Consider the following 14,826-nt stretch of genomic DNA (forward strand, 5'->3'; position numbering starts at 1 on the left):
AGACATTAAATCATCGTTTTGAATATCTGAGATCCCTTTAGCAAATGAAATTTCATTCAGTTGACCAGATCTGGGCTTTTGCAGATTCACACAGGAAAAACACAGTATTTGTAAAAAAAAGTCACACGCACACAATCCTCAACACTACAAGCACTGTGAGTTACATTTGCTTATTAATTTAAAAATATTTTCAAGGATAGTTTTAAAGGGAAGAGATTTGAATAAAAATAATAAGTACTTTATTTCTGAATTTAGGCAGTATTTGGAAACTAAAAGAAACATTAAGAAAGGTATGACAACTCACTGTTTTAAAAAATGCAAACACCTTAGAAGTATCACAAGCCTGTATTTTTTTAAATTGGTGGTTGCTTCTTTTCTCCATTGGAAGATACCGAGCAGACAATTCACAGTTCATGTGAGTTTAGCAGTCAAAAAGAAATACTATTAATATCAATCTCTGGCTAACTTCCTTTATATTATTCAGTCAAGTGGAAAGTATGAGTAGAGCTCTAGTCAGGTAGGTACTAGAATGACTAAAAATGGCATCTGCAAACTCTCTTTTTTTAATTAGGAAAATTCAAGGCTGAGAGAGAAAACAGGAATACTAAAAGTAATGTTTTTCTAAACATCATACACACAATTTCCCATTTTTTTGCTCCTATATTTTACTTAGAAGCTGCTTAACAAACAAGAAGTCTGTATTTCACTTCTCATCACCTCTGCTCACACGACTGGTTTTTTTAAAGTCCTGTAGCAATCACAAATGCTACAAAAACCACATGCAGAAGAATTTCACCTTACAGTGAAGAGTTTTAAGGTAATACTCCAGAAATACAAAGTCTAAAAGCGAGAATATCCTGTTAACCAAGAACTCAAAATGCTAACTAAATAAAATTACTGCAGGATATTGTACATATATATTTTTAAAAGCATAAATATATGCTTTTTACTGATGAAATGATAGGAATCTTGGAATGTTTTATCCTTCAATTTTTAAAAAAACAATAGTAACAACCAAAGTGTACTGAGTCCCATCTTCTCTCAAAGGCTGCCTAACTGCATGTAAGCCTAGGCTGTTTCTTTTGAATTTAATCTCCAGATTGGTTGTATAGATCTTCACAAACATGAAGCCTAAGCACTTCCTCCAAAACCCTCCCTCTTGTTTTCCTTTAAACCCTCAGATCTTACCTTACCTGTGTTACTATTAATCCAGATTCCCTGTCTTCAACCTCTTCCTTCCTCAATTCATTCTTTACTCTACAAGCGAATTCATCTGCTTTTCGATGAATGCTTTTATCAAGTCATTTTCCACATACCAAAGCTTGTACTCCTGAAAAAGTCTACACTTATCAACCTAGCATTCAATGGCTTAAAAGTCTAGCCCCAATCTCCATAATTCTCCCTTATCTCCATATTTTCTAACTATACAAAAGCCTAGGCTTCTGTCAAATTAATCACCTGTCCTCCAACTTCTCCTGAACTTTCTTTCTATCTTGGCACATGCCATTCCTACCACAAAGAATGTCCACCATTCCCCTCCTGCTGCCACTGCTCACCACAGCCCATTTGCATTTCAGTATTTATTCATGTAACCAAAAACACAAAAATGAGATATTTCTTGCCCTTGAGGAGACTGGCAGAAAAAACAAATTTAACGAAAATAGCTAGTTTTTATTAAATACCTATGTGCCAAGTGGTCTTAGACATTATTCTAATCCTCTCAACAATCCTATGGGGTAGATATTATTCTCCTTTTATAAAAATAAGGAAGCCAAGGTTCAGAAAAATCAAATCATACACATATTTAGCAGGTTGCCTCCAATCATGTACTTAGTAAGTGGCAAAGCAAGGACACAAACCCAGGCTGCCTAACTCCAGAGCTACTGCTCTAAACATTAACAGATTTTTTTTCGTTTTTTCAAAGTCAGAACCATGTGACTACCCGCCTCATCTATCTGAAATAATTTAGTTTTACATAATATTTATACTTATTACATACTATAAAACAAGCTTTCTCATGTTTGTCATTTTAATAAAAGAACATTAAAATTCTAGCTCTCCAAAAAAAAAAAAAATGCTGAAATTCCAACTTTAATCAGTAATTTTTTTTTTGGTCACAGATTACTTTCACCTAAAATATTTTTAAAGAAACTCATTTCAATAAGTTTTTTGGAAGACAATTGCAAATTTCTTTCATACACTATGATGGTTTTACAGATTATTAATAATATGAGGATTTCTGCCATTACCACCCAAGAATGTAACAGATATCTATCACATTGGCAAAGATTGTAAAAACTGACCTACTCAATGCCATTGAAGGTGCAGTGAGACACATACTCTTATACACAGGGTAATCACCCTCTGATCCAGTTATCCCACTTCTGGGAATCTATCCTACAGGAAGAAAAAAAAAAACAGAGATGCAATCAAAGATACATGTACAAAAAATGTCTGTCCCAGTGTTATTTAAAACAGTAATATTATAAAGAATCAACTTTAAAGTCTCAAACTAGGAGACCAACATCCCATTCAAGAAAAAAAGTATGATCAAAACAGTATATATAAAGTTACAATTCTAAGTTTCGTAAAAAAAAATAAATAAATAAAAAATCCGTACATGCAAGGAATAAACTGGAAAAATGTATATTAAAGTATCAGTAGTAATTTTTTCTGGATGATAGGATCATGGATGTTTTCAATTTATTCTTCACACTTAACATTTTTTTCAAAATTTGCCACAGTATAACATGAATTACTTTAAACAGAAAAAAAAATGTTTAAGCAGTTATAACCACTGAAAAAGATCCTGAACCTAACAAGGGCATATTACTTGGCATAAGAAATACATTTCCTAGTGCAAAGAAAACGTCAGACTTGTTACCAGCTTCTATTATGCCCAGCAGCTTGTTTCCAGCTTCTATTATGCTCACCTTTACTTTTAGGTTGTGTAAAGAATGTCATCCAAAACTCAGTAGTACCTGTATTTATGAAAAACTGCACAAGGCTCACTATCTAAAAGTCAGCCAATGTTCCAAGAGAAAGAATCACAGTTAAATGGACTATTTTATTATATATGTCTACTGAGAATAATACAAGTCCAATTAATCCAAACTCAAAACATGCAAAAATGGAAAAACCAGAAAAATTATTCTCATTTTGCAAACTAACTAAATATATTACTGTTGCCTTATAAACACATCATAATTAATTAGGTCGGGAGAGAAGAGGATCTTGAAAATAAAACTGTCAAGCTAACAACAGTCACTAAAAAATGCACATTTACGCATGTTGTCTATTTGCACATTTCTGTCCTAGCAGATACTTGACTTTAGTGGCAAAGGATGATTTTAATCAGTGTAGAAAAAAATATTAACATGCCATTCTACAAAACAACTTCTGACATTAAACAGAGAATTGAAATTGCTAGCTGAACCAGGAAACAACTTCCCTACAACGTGTGTATATACATGCATGTGTGTGTGTGTGTGTGTGTGTGTGTGTGTGTGTGTGTATGTATACATATGCAGAAAAGCTATTTACAAAAAATAAGTCTTGGACTGAAGTAAAACAGGCAGTAAAGCAAACAATTCTTATTTAACTCTATTTTAAACAACTGGGAAACTGATTTGGTCTAATACTCATAAGCTGTTAGAAAACAAGACCACCAAAATAGCTGTTCACCAACTAAGAGAATTTGAAATGTTCACAATTTATTTTACTTAAAAAATGAGTATCATTCTATTTTCACTCTATCATGAAAATACAACACTGATTTATAAAACACATGACAGGCTGTGGCAAACAAAATAAACTGCTAGACTATAAATTCCTTCAAGCAGAAACTACACCTTCACATCTCAGCATCCATCAAAGAGCCTAATTTGGGGTTACTTAAACATCTGTTCAATGACTGAATCTGAAATCTATTAATGAAATTATGAATTAACTGTGGTGGCACACGCCTGTAGTCCCAGCTACTCAGGAGGCTGAAGTGGGAGGACAGCTTGAGCCCAGGAGGTGGAGAACAGCGCGGGTGATATAGCAAGACTCTGTGAAAGAAAAAGGAAGAAAAGGGAAATAGAAAAAGAAAAAGAAAGAAGAGGAAGAGAAGAGAGAAAAAGGAAAAGAAATTATGCAACCTTTTCACAAGCATAGGATGGAATTTAAAGGGTAGTTCCAAAGGTATCAATAGATTTGGGCTAGATTGTTAACTGTGTAAAACTGAAAGATTAGCGTTAAATTTCAACTGCTACAATATTTAACTTAGTGCCTGCTTGCTTAATGTTTTATAATATAGCCAACTTGTCTAGAACACAATGATCCTACTAATAAATGAATTTTAAAATATCACTGAAAATACAGTGAGTGAATTTACTCTCTGGATTACACATCTGACGTATCTGAAATGTATAGTCAGCAATAAGAGATTTCCACTACTTAGAGTCATATAAACTGCATTTGGGATATGTCCAAATAGTTGTATTCAGTTCTTTGTGCCTCTTTTTATAGTTTTGTCTTTTCTAAAGACAAAAACAAAACAAACAAAAAAGAAAACAGTTAAAAAACGAAAGACAGCTAACCACAGTCCTATCATGAACAAAATTATCTTTTACCTCCAGAATAAGTGGGTATAGCACTGCACTGCAAAAAACCATGAATGAGTAACATGTTATAGGTGTATACACCTAGGTGTTCAAGGTAAGGCACTTCAAGTTTTAATTAACCCAATAGTATCTTTTATTAGCTTTTTTAGTTTAATATACTGCTATTCTTATGAAATATGGCCTAATTTAAATACATTCGGACACTAAAACATATGATTACATATTTAATTTTAAATTTGGTTAACTTTAACACTTTGAACCACTCTACCAGTGTAAACTAAATAGGTTAGAGGTAAGAAACACTGGGAAAATTTGAGTGATTTATAAAGAATTTTTTTTCAGATTTATCTAACTTAAATTTATATAGCCTAAGTAAATAAGTCATTAGTGCTTTTAAAAAAGCCATTAACTTGTCTACTGATTGGAGTTTATTTCATAAAACATTTAATTTTCTATGCGTATATCAAGTATTTCTGAAAATTTTATTAAAAGAATTATTTTTAAACCACTTATAAAAGCACGTTATTTCCTGTTTCAACTCTACCTTAATAACCATACACAATTTCCTTTTTTTATTGGTGCACGTGTATATGCATGTTTGTACCTTCTACCTCTAAAAGGCTTATTTTCAAGCGGAAATGAGAGCATGGCAGGGTTCTCTGTTGAACTGCTTTGTTGATCAGAACCTCATGATAATGAACAAAGCTAAGCTTATAGGTTCAATACACATCTGGATCATTTAACTTTGAAACAAAGTGCCCTCTTAACCAGTCATCTCACAACTGTGTGCAGGGGACTGAGAGAATGTGAATTATGCAGTGCAAATCTATACCACTATTACAAAAGTTTCAAAATGTAAATGAGCTAATATTAACATTATCTTTGTATACGAAAAACTAAAAAGCACATAAAAACTACTGCTTGTAATCCCCATACTTCATGCACACAATAAAAGAAAAAATGGACAGTTCATCTGTCTCAGTAACATACTAAAGCTTAAATATTTTTGTTTAATGCTAATCTTTTTCATAAGATATGAATCTGGCATTAAGTAATGCAGCAATTATATGACATCAGAATAAGCAAAAAATTCTTGGAAATAGGCCATAACTCTTCTTACAAATGATTAGATGTAATCAATTAATTGTTATAACCAATTAATTTGAAAAGGGACATTATAAACAAGTAAACTTACATTCACAATTTCAAATGTATCCCAATATTAAAATATAAATGCTTTACATTAGTTATTTTCATTGACCAACTAAAATAAGAGAATTTTAGAATCACGAGATTAGAAGTGATCTGAGGTTCAATGAACATATACAGTGTCCCTATCACATGTCAGAAACAGAGCAAGGTGCTTTCAAGTAACTCAAGTGATTCAACCCACTCCCTTGTGTAGATGTCAAAGCTCCCCACCCATGCCAAATCAAGCCATCTAGGTTCCAGAACCAGAAATTCTGGGCAAAGCCCTCACAGTGGTATAGTTTTCTATCAAAACTGGCTGGTGTCATCATCCCCTATAAACCAAATAAAATTTCAATGTTGACCTATTTAACAAAAACAATAGTCTCAGCCGCAGGAGTCCAGCATTTTGGGAGGCCGAGGCGGGCGGATCATGAGGTGAGGAGTTCAAGACCAGCCTGACCAACATGGTGAAACTCTTTCTCTACCAAAAAAAAATACAAAAATTAGCCGGGTGTGGTGGCACATGCCTGTAATCCCAGCTACTCAGGAGGCTAAGGCAGGAGAATCCCTTGAACCTGGGAGGCAGAGGTTGCAGTGAGCCGAGATCACATCACTGTACTCCAGCCTGGGTGACAGAGCAAGACTCTGTCTCAAAAAAAAAAAAAAAAAAAAAAAAAAAAGTCTCTTTTTTGAACTATAAAGAATTACAACAATTAAAAAATGCAACTGTGAGTCTTCAACTAAGTACCTACACAATTTACTGCAAAGAACAAAACATGGGGCGGTCACAACTATAAAATTCTAAAAGCATCATACAAAACAGAAATTAAACAAATTACAGATACCATTAAAAATTCCTTTGTTGCCAGCCACAGTAGCTCACACCTGTAATCCCAACACTTTTGGAGGCCAAGGTGGCTGGATCACTTGAGGTCAGGAGTTTGAGATCAGCCTGGCCAACATGGGGAAACCTCATCTCTACTAACGATTTAAAAAAAAAAAAAAAAATTATCTGGGCGTGGTGGTGGGTACCTGTTATCCCAGCTACTGGGGAGGCTGAGACAGGAGAATCGCTTGAACCCAGGAGGCAGAGGTTGCAGTGAGCCAAGATTGCACCACTGCACATCAGGCTGGATGACAGAGCAAGACTCCATCTCAAAAAAAATTTAATTTTTAAAAATATCCCTTTGTAAGGAAAAAAAACAATTACCAACATGAAAATCTGGATGTCTAATCCCTATTTTATATAAAATATCATCAACCATACACTAAAGTTCATGGGTAACACTAAACAGTGGCAAGATCTGGAGTAACTTAACTATTACAATACAAACAATGACAGACTGTGAAACTCCCTGAGGGCAGAGACCCTGTCTAATTCATCTCTGTATCCAACAATTAGCATCCTGTAGTTAAATGTTGAAGAGAGGTAAGCTAACATCCAAAATTTAAACGTGAGCTATTGAAAAATTCAACTTAACAATCTGAAAGTTATCTTTTTATGACTGACATTATTTTTTAAAGGTTAAACAATAATGTCCAATGCAAGTATACAAGCGACATTACCATGGAATGTTTGTCAACAACTGTGGCTGTCAAAATCAGTACAACCTAGTCCTAAGAGTATAAGGTAGGGTGAGAGGACAGAAACAGTGGCAGGGAAGGGTAGTAAGGGAAGACCTGAGACTGGTGCAGAGACCCGAAGAAGTGAGGGATATATACTGCCTTGGGGAAAAAGGTTACAGGCAGAGAGGACATTAAGTGCAGACACCTCAGTGTATTTGACCTTTTTGGGATGTAGGAGGCCAGTGTGGCTGGAGTACAGTAAGCAAGAGGAAAAGTAAAGGGGCTTGAGATTAGGGAAATAGCTGGGCAGCTGTAAGGCTTGTAGGCCATGGTGAGAACTTTGGATTCTACTGTGAATGAGATGGGAAAACACTGGAGGGTTTTGAATAGAAGAGAGACTTGTTCTGAAGTTTGTGAGCATCATTGTAGCTGCTGTGTGGAAATCAACTTGGGGTGGAGGGGAAAGAGTGGAAGCTGGAAGATCAATTAGGAGATTAATAATCTTCATTTCTAACCTTTTTCAGTGATTGCAAAATTGTGTATCTTTCTGCTGTTGGGCAAGTAGTTTCCTTTTCTTCCCATCTATTAAAATAATTAAACGAACATGTGCATATACAACATTTTCTTTCTTTTGGAATATTTCCTTGGGATTCATTTTCAGAAGTACTACAGGAACAACGTATATGAATATACCTGTCTTCTGGGGTATATTAAGTGTAGATACTGTCCTTCTTGAGGCCATACAAAAAGTGAACAAAGGCTTCTGAGCTGTTTTAATATGGAACTGTGTAACACTGAGGGATTCCATCCAGTTCACTTCTAAGACATAAGTTCATGGTTGGCCTCAGAGGGTCCCTAAAACTAACGCAAAATTTTGTGAATAAATGCCTATTAACTTTATTCTGGGGAGAGAGTTTATATATTTCATCATATTCTCAAAGGTGTCAGTGGCCTAGAAAAGGTTAAGAATTACTATCTTACTAACTGGAAATGGACTGCAATATCCTAATATAGGGTACCTCTCAAAAGGACAGAAGATTTAATAACTAGACTCATCTTTGTAATCATTCAATTCATTCAACAAATACCTAACATGTATGATCCTCAACACCTAACAGCTAATCTTATCTGAAGTAGGCCATAGAAAATTAGACAGGATTCACTGAAATATCACGCTACAAAAGAATATCGAACTATATGATTTCAAAACAACGTTACAGGAAAGCATAATAAAGACAAAGTCTGGGGCCTAATTTAATGCTTATTATGTCAAAGTATCACAGAAATAAATTACATCACAAGGAAAGAAAAACTACACATAGGCATGTCCACCCCCACACATTCTGACAGGAAACCCAAAGAAAGTTTCCAAATCCTGTTTCCAGCAGCATCTCTTCTAAGACGGCCCTTCATGCTTTTGAAGGTAGGAGCCCTAAGTTATATCTAAGAGCTGATACTTTACTCTTACTGTAATCAAAACAAAAACATCATCCGCCACCTAAGAAGAAGAGTGGCTACCTGTAGGGCTGTGGCTCATTCACCTTCTGCTCTATTATTCTATTTCATTTCTTATACCTCCTCCCTTCAAAGAAGTAACAAAATGATTTTCCCTCCCAAAACAGAATGCATTACTCCTCAATGGCAGTTCTTTTTCCAAGAGGTCAAAGGTTCCCTAAACTCTGGTTCTCAGCCCTAAGAGGAGATCCCATTTTGTAGGCACAAATGTCTTCCTCTCATCTTCTCCCCGTAGCAGTAAATTACACAACTCGGCTGAAGACACCGTCCTTAACTTCCTGATTAAGGGGGCAAGAGATACTCTTACCAAGCCGCTAGTTTGAAGGATAACAAGAATCACACCGTGACCTCTTCCCTAACAAAATTCAGGGAAGAAGCAGAGACCCATGAAAAGTAACACTGAAAAGGCGAACACATGGTAAGCTACGGAAGACATGAGGGTAAAGAAGGCGGGAAAGGGGCTGGAAGGTGGAGTGGGATGTAGATGTCAGCCCTATTAACTGGGGGAATAAAGGAAGGAAAGGGAGACCCTGAACCCTGACAAAAGTGAGCCCGGAGACAGCAATGCTCCAGTCTACCCGCACTTTTACAGCAGAGGACAGAGAATTCACCCAACCCTCCAACCCCGTTCCCCGTGTGTCCCTCCCCCCCGCCCCCGCGGGCCCAAAAGGGAGAGCTGGGTTTGAAGGAAGCTCTGACCCTAGACAGGGGACATGCAAGAGGAGGAAGGCAGCGATGTCCAACCTTCTATTTCTCTCAGGCAGTGAGGTACGAGGGCACTGTGTCTGGGGAGACGGCGAGGGAAATGGGCTTGTGCTATGACACCTCGGGGAGCTGAAGGGTGGGGGACACAATGTCCTCTTTCTCTCCCACAGCCGGCCGGGGCCCCTCCCGACGGTCTCCCGCAGGCCTACAGTCGACCGGGTCGGTCCGCGGGCGTGGTTGGCTCTGGCCCTGGCGGCGGCCGGGCCTCCCAGATCTCCGGCCTCTCCCGCCGGCCAGGCCCCCGGGCCGCCGCCCCGGACACCGATGGAACGCGGAGGAGGAAGGGGGAGCCAGGCGACTGACCGGCGACATGAGCCGCCTCACCCTCGGCTCGGCCGACCCGCGCCCCCCGCTCCCTCTGGGGCCGTCTGGAGCTCCCCGCCCCTTACTCACCCCCCCGGTCCGGCGCCTCCTCCACCTCCTCCACCTCCTCCACCTCCTCCTCCTCCTCCTCCCTCCTCTCGGCCGTGGCTCCTGCTCCGGCTCTGCGCGGCGACAGCAGCGGTAGCGGCGGCGGCGGCGGCCTCGGGAGCGGCGGCAGCGCCTCCTCCAGAACGCGCACGCACGCACCACGCAGGCCCCGCCCCCTGGTTTTGCCCCGCCCCTCCAAGTTGGCGCTGGCTGGGCTTCGGCCCCGCCTTCCTCACGGCGTTCCGGAGTCCGCTTAAAGGAGCCGCGCACACTGGAGCCGGGAAAGCCTGGAACTACCGGGAAGGGGCGGGGAGTTTTAGCTTTGCGTAGGGCGGGATGGGAGGTGGGTAAGACCGGAAAAAAAATGAGGAAGGGTCCAAAGATTCAAGAAGAGAATTTGGAGGGAACGCAATCATTCGACAAGCCCTAATTGAGCACCTGTTAGGTTCCAGGCGCTGTTCTAACTAAGCGCAGAGGGATAAAGTCATAGACAGGCAAAGACCCTCTTGCAGCTTGCATGCTAGTGGAGTGGGAGAGGGGAGACAGACAACAAACAAGTGACAAAAATTGCAGGTAGTGATAAGTGGTGTGGAGAAAAATAAAGCAGAGGATAGGGTGACTTTACACCTGGTGAGATACTGCCTCTCAAAGAAGACCTTTGAGCGCATAAACACGGGATGAAGGGATAAGTCTTGCAAACACGCGGGCCGGGAGGAGGAATAGCCTTTCCAAGCTGAGAGAAAATCAGCCATAAACCCAGAGGTGGGGATACGCCTGCCATGTTGCAGAAACAGTGAAAGGCCGGCATGGCTGAGCAGCGTCAGCCAGCCTGAGAGCAGAACCAGCTAGGCTCGGAGAGGCGGGCCAGTGGCCAGATCCAGTGAAGCCTGTGGGCCATTATAACAGGAACGGGAAACCATGAAAGAAGGGTGAGCCGAGGAATGACCGCATCTGATTCACATTGTTAAAAGTTAGTCTTGCTGATGTGCGTAAAATACACAATGGGGAAGCACGGATGTCCTTCGGATACCAGTAAGATAGCTTGGACTAACTAGCCTGGTGGCCACGGACAGGATGAGAAGAAGGCTATTTTATTTTATTTTATTTTATTTAGATACATTTTGATTGGAATGGATTTGGATTTGGGGCATAGTGTGTGAAAGAACAAAAAGAAATCAAGAGTTGATTCTTAGGTTCGGGCCTGATGACTGAGTTAATGGCGGTGCCACTTAATGAAATGGAGGAGCAGATTTGGGGATAGGGAAATCAAGAGTCTTTTCTTACACATATTATGTTTAAGGTGTCTGTTATACATCCAAATGGAGATATTGAATAAACAATTGATATATGAGTCTAGAGAGATACATTTGGGATTCATTAGCACATAGATACTTTTTAAGTCTTAAGTCTAGTTAGGATCACATGGGGAGGGGAGATAGCTGAAGGAAAGGACCAAGAGGCACTCCAACACTTGAAGGTTAAGTAGAAAAGGAGGCGCTACCAGTCAGGGCAGGAGAAACACCAAGAGAAGGTGAAGCGTTGGAAAACAAGATAATTGTTTCAGGAAGGAGGGAGTGAAGAGTCTTATCAGATACTGCTGAAATTAGTAAGATAAGGACTGAGAATTTGAACACTGGATGTGGCCTGATGAAGTTGCTGATGACCTTGATGAAAACAGTTTCAGTGGAGTCATAGGGGAGAAAGTCTGATTAGGGTATGTTAATAGGATGGGAGGTGAGGAAGAGAAAATGTTCTAAACAGCTCTTGAGAGGCTTTGCTTTGAAGGAGAAAAGGGCAGTAACCAGAGAGGTACTTGAGATCAAGGGAGGATATTTTAAGATGAGAAATGCTTTTTCTCATTTTAGTATGCTGGAATGATTTTTTTTTTTTTTTTTTTTTTGAGGCGGAGTCTTGCTCTGTTGCTAGGCTGGAGTGCAGTGGTGTGATCTCCGCTCACTGCAACCTCCAACTCCCTGGTTCGAGCAATTCTCCTGTCTCAGCCTCCAAAGCAGCTGGGATTACAGTCATGTGCCACCACACCCAGCTAATTTTGTGTTTTTATTAGAGACGGGGTTTCTCCACGTTGGCCAGGCTGGTCTCGAATTCCCAACCTCAGGTGATCCACCCGCCTCGGCCTCCCAAAATGTTGGGATTACAGGTGTGAGCCACTGCGCCCAGCTGGAATGATTCTTTAGAGAGGTAAAATTGGGCCGGGCGTGGTGGCTCACACCTGTAATCCCAGCACTTTGGGAGGCCAAGGCGGGTGGATCACGAGGTCAGGAGATCGAGACCATCCTGGCTAACACGGTGAAACCCCATCTCTACTAAAAATACAAAAAAAATTAGCCAGGCGTGGTGGCAGGCTCCTGTAGTCCCAGCTACTCGGGAGGCTGAGGCAGGAGAATGGCATGAACCTGGAAGGCGGAACTTGCAGTGAGCCAAGATCACGCCACTGCACTTCAGCCTGGGCAACAGAGCGAGACTCTGTTGAGAGCGAGACTCTGTAAGAGAGGTAAAATTGATGACACAGAAGGCAAGAGGAGACAACTGGAGAAAGAGTGTCCTCAAATAGGTGAGAAGCAATTGGATCTAGCACAGAAGTGAAAGGGTTGGCCTAGGATAGGAGTAAGGGAATGCATTCACACACTATTTCTGGAGAGAAGGTGGAGTGTCTGGGTGCAGAAGCAGATAGATTAGGCAGTACATTTGGTGGTGGCACGCTCAGGCCCCTGCAGAGCAGAGGCGGCAGGTAGGAGCTGAAATGTAGCCCTTGTTTTGCCCACAAAGCCACGTGCCTTGGTGGGGTCACATCAGCTTGGAGGAAGGGGTACTTTTCTGATTGCTTCACCAGGAGAGGTGGTGCATGTTAGCATCCTGCATATAACACACACACATGCACATACACACACATGCATACCCACACACACACGTATGGACCTTTTCCCAGTTTCCACTGAGTGCCATATGTACTGGCTGCCTCACTGGGATTGATGAGGTAAGATCTGTTCTTTATGCAATGAAAAGCTGTTGGCTATTAAAGGAGATGATAGAAGAAGGTGAGAAATAATCTCCTTGAAGAGTGGAAAAGTGACTAGAGAAGCTTAGCATGGACAGTGCTGAGGGCCCTCTTGAGTTGATGATCATACATTAAAGTGAGACCACTCAGCAAGGCCGTGTGATTCTCCTCCAGCCACACTCCATTGCTTGGGGGTTGGAGGAGAATTGTATTTGACCAGGTCTGAGTTTTGCTGGGGAAAGCCTATGAGAGGGGTAGGAGTATTATGTAAGGGAGTGATTATAGTGATAGACCTTGGAATTTAAGCTGGGAGGGAAGAGAGGGCAAGTAAAAACTGGTAGAGTCAATGGTTTGGTGTGATCCCTGTGAGAAGTAGTTTGAGAGGAAGTAATCAAACAAGTGAGGCCAAGGGGACTTTCCAAAAGTTGAGCATGGGGAAGGGTGAGTAAGGCGGTTAGGGGACAGGAAGCACAAAGCATCTGTGAGAAAAAGGTTCAGGCTGGCTCCAAGGAGCTAAGGAAACAGCAAAGCCCTTGGGCTTCTGTCCTCATCACGGTATATGTGAACCATTGGTTTGGAGAGGTTGAGGAACTGGACTGCCCACTCATAATCTTCAGGGAGCTGCACAAACAGGAGAAACTGAGTGCAGGAGGAGATAAACCAATTAAATCCTCCCAGGGCTCCTTTACAAGCTTTGGGAGAACCCAATGGGCACTTTGCTTTCCCTGCCCTTTCCTTTCACCAGGGATATCTGATGATTTGTGTAGACACTTTATCTGGCCTAGTATTTGACAGAAACTAAACACCTTTCTTCCTAAATCCAGCTCCTCCTCTTCCTGACTTCCTCTTTTCTGTTCATGGCACTACCTTTCTCAGTCACTCAGCTGCCAAACCGAAGCCTCCTTTAATCCATCTTCCTCATTCTGTGCCTAATTAGTCCCTAAAGCATAGTGAGCTGCACTGTTCAATAAACATTGCACTGTGATGGAAATGTTCTTTATCTGCATAGTCCAATACAGGAGTTACATATGGCTATTGAGCACTTTAAATGCAGCTAATGCAACTGAGGAACTAAAATTTTTTTTTTTTTTTTTTTTTTTTGAGACAGAGTCTCTCTCTGTCACCAGGCTGGAGTGCAGTGGCACGGTCTTGGCTCACTGCAACCTCCACCTCCCAGGTTCAAGCGATTCTCCTGCCTCAGCCTCCCGAGTAGCTGGGACTACAGGCGCAGGCCACCACGGCCAGCTAATTTTTTTATTTTTAGTAGAGGCGGGGTTTCACCATGTTGGCCAGGATGGTCTCAATCTCCTGACCTCATGATCTGCCTGCCTCAGCCTCCCAAAGTGCTGGGATTACAGGCGTGAGCCACCACGCCTGGCCTGAATTTTAAATCCTATTTAATTTTAATTAAAGTTGCATTTAAAGAGCGTTAATTAGGAGCTGCTATATTGGACTGCACAGGTATAAATACTATACTTTCTACACAATGGCCCTTCCAGCTGCCCCCACCTCTCTAGCTCTATTGCCACGACCCTAGGTCAGGTATTGGTTAACCTAGGTCGAGACTTTTGCTGTGATCTCCTCTTTGGTCTCCTGCTTGGTTGCCTTCCCTTCAGTCCGTCTTGTGTTCTTGCCAAAACCATCTTCCTGAAGCATTGTCCAGATCATGACTCCACCCTATTTTAAAAACTATCAGTAGTTCCCCATCAAATTTAGTACAAACTGCTCAATCTGGCACTTGCCCAATTGTGTATC

The 14,826-nt window shown here is 40.9% G+C and overlaps 2 protein-coding genes across 7 annotated transcripts in view; one reads left to right on the forward strand and one right to left on the reverse strand.

The window, feature by feature from the left end:
* RAP1A (RAP1A, member of RAS oncogene family) overlaps positions 1-10,207 on the reverse strand; it is a 93,666-nt gene extending 83,459 nt beyond the window's left edge. For 2 of the 6 annotated variants that reach the window (XM_055354892.1, XM_031012686.2), the window contains exon 1: positions 2,304-2,397. In XM_055354892.1, coding sequence (XP_055210867.1) covers positions 2,304-2,338 — 35 coding nt within the window. In that variant the 5' untranslated portion in view covers positions 2,339-2,397. Of the gene's footprint in view, positions 1-2,303; positions 2,404-9,623; positions 9,643-10,037 lie in introns of those variants that run through there. The other 4 variants (XM_055354900.2, XM_063700657.1, XM_063700632.1 and 1 more) reach the window with 4 other exon arrangements.
* LOC134757593 (uncharacterized) lies at positions 9,351-12,386 on the forward strand. The gene is made up of 2 exons (XM_063700691.1): positions 9,351-9,647; positions 9,755-12,386. Exons 1-2 carry the CDS (start codon positions 9,444-9,446, stop codon positions 9,944-9,946), a joined length of 396 nt encoding a protein of 131 aa, XP_063556761.1. The 5' UTR covers positions 9,351-9,443; the 3' UTR covers positions 9,947-12,386.
* Positions 12,387-14,826: the final 2,440 nt, after the last annotated feature.

This window comes from Gorilla gorilla, chromosome 1, assembly GCF_029281585.2.
Source record: "Gorilla gorilla gorilla isolate KB3781 chromosome 1, NHGRI_mGorGor1-v2.1_pri, whole genome shotgun sequence".
Classification (NCBI taxonomy): Eukaryota; Metazoa; Chordata; class Mammalia; order Primates; family Hominidae; genus Gorilla; species Gorilla gorilla.

What these genes read in the sequence shown, in the direction of transcription:
- LOC134757593 (XM_063700691.1), top strand. Translation starts at nt 9,444, where the DNA reads ATGCTCCAGTCTACCCGCACTTTTACAGCAGAGGACAGAGAATTCACC. An exon ending in TATTTCTCTCAGGCAGTGAG is followed by an intron (nt 9,648 to 9,754) that starts GTACGAGGGCAC and finishes TCTCTCCCACAG; the next exon opens with CCGGCCGGGGCCCCTCCCGA.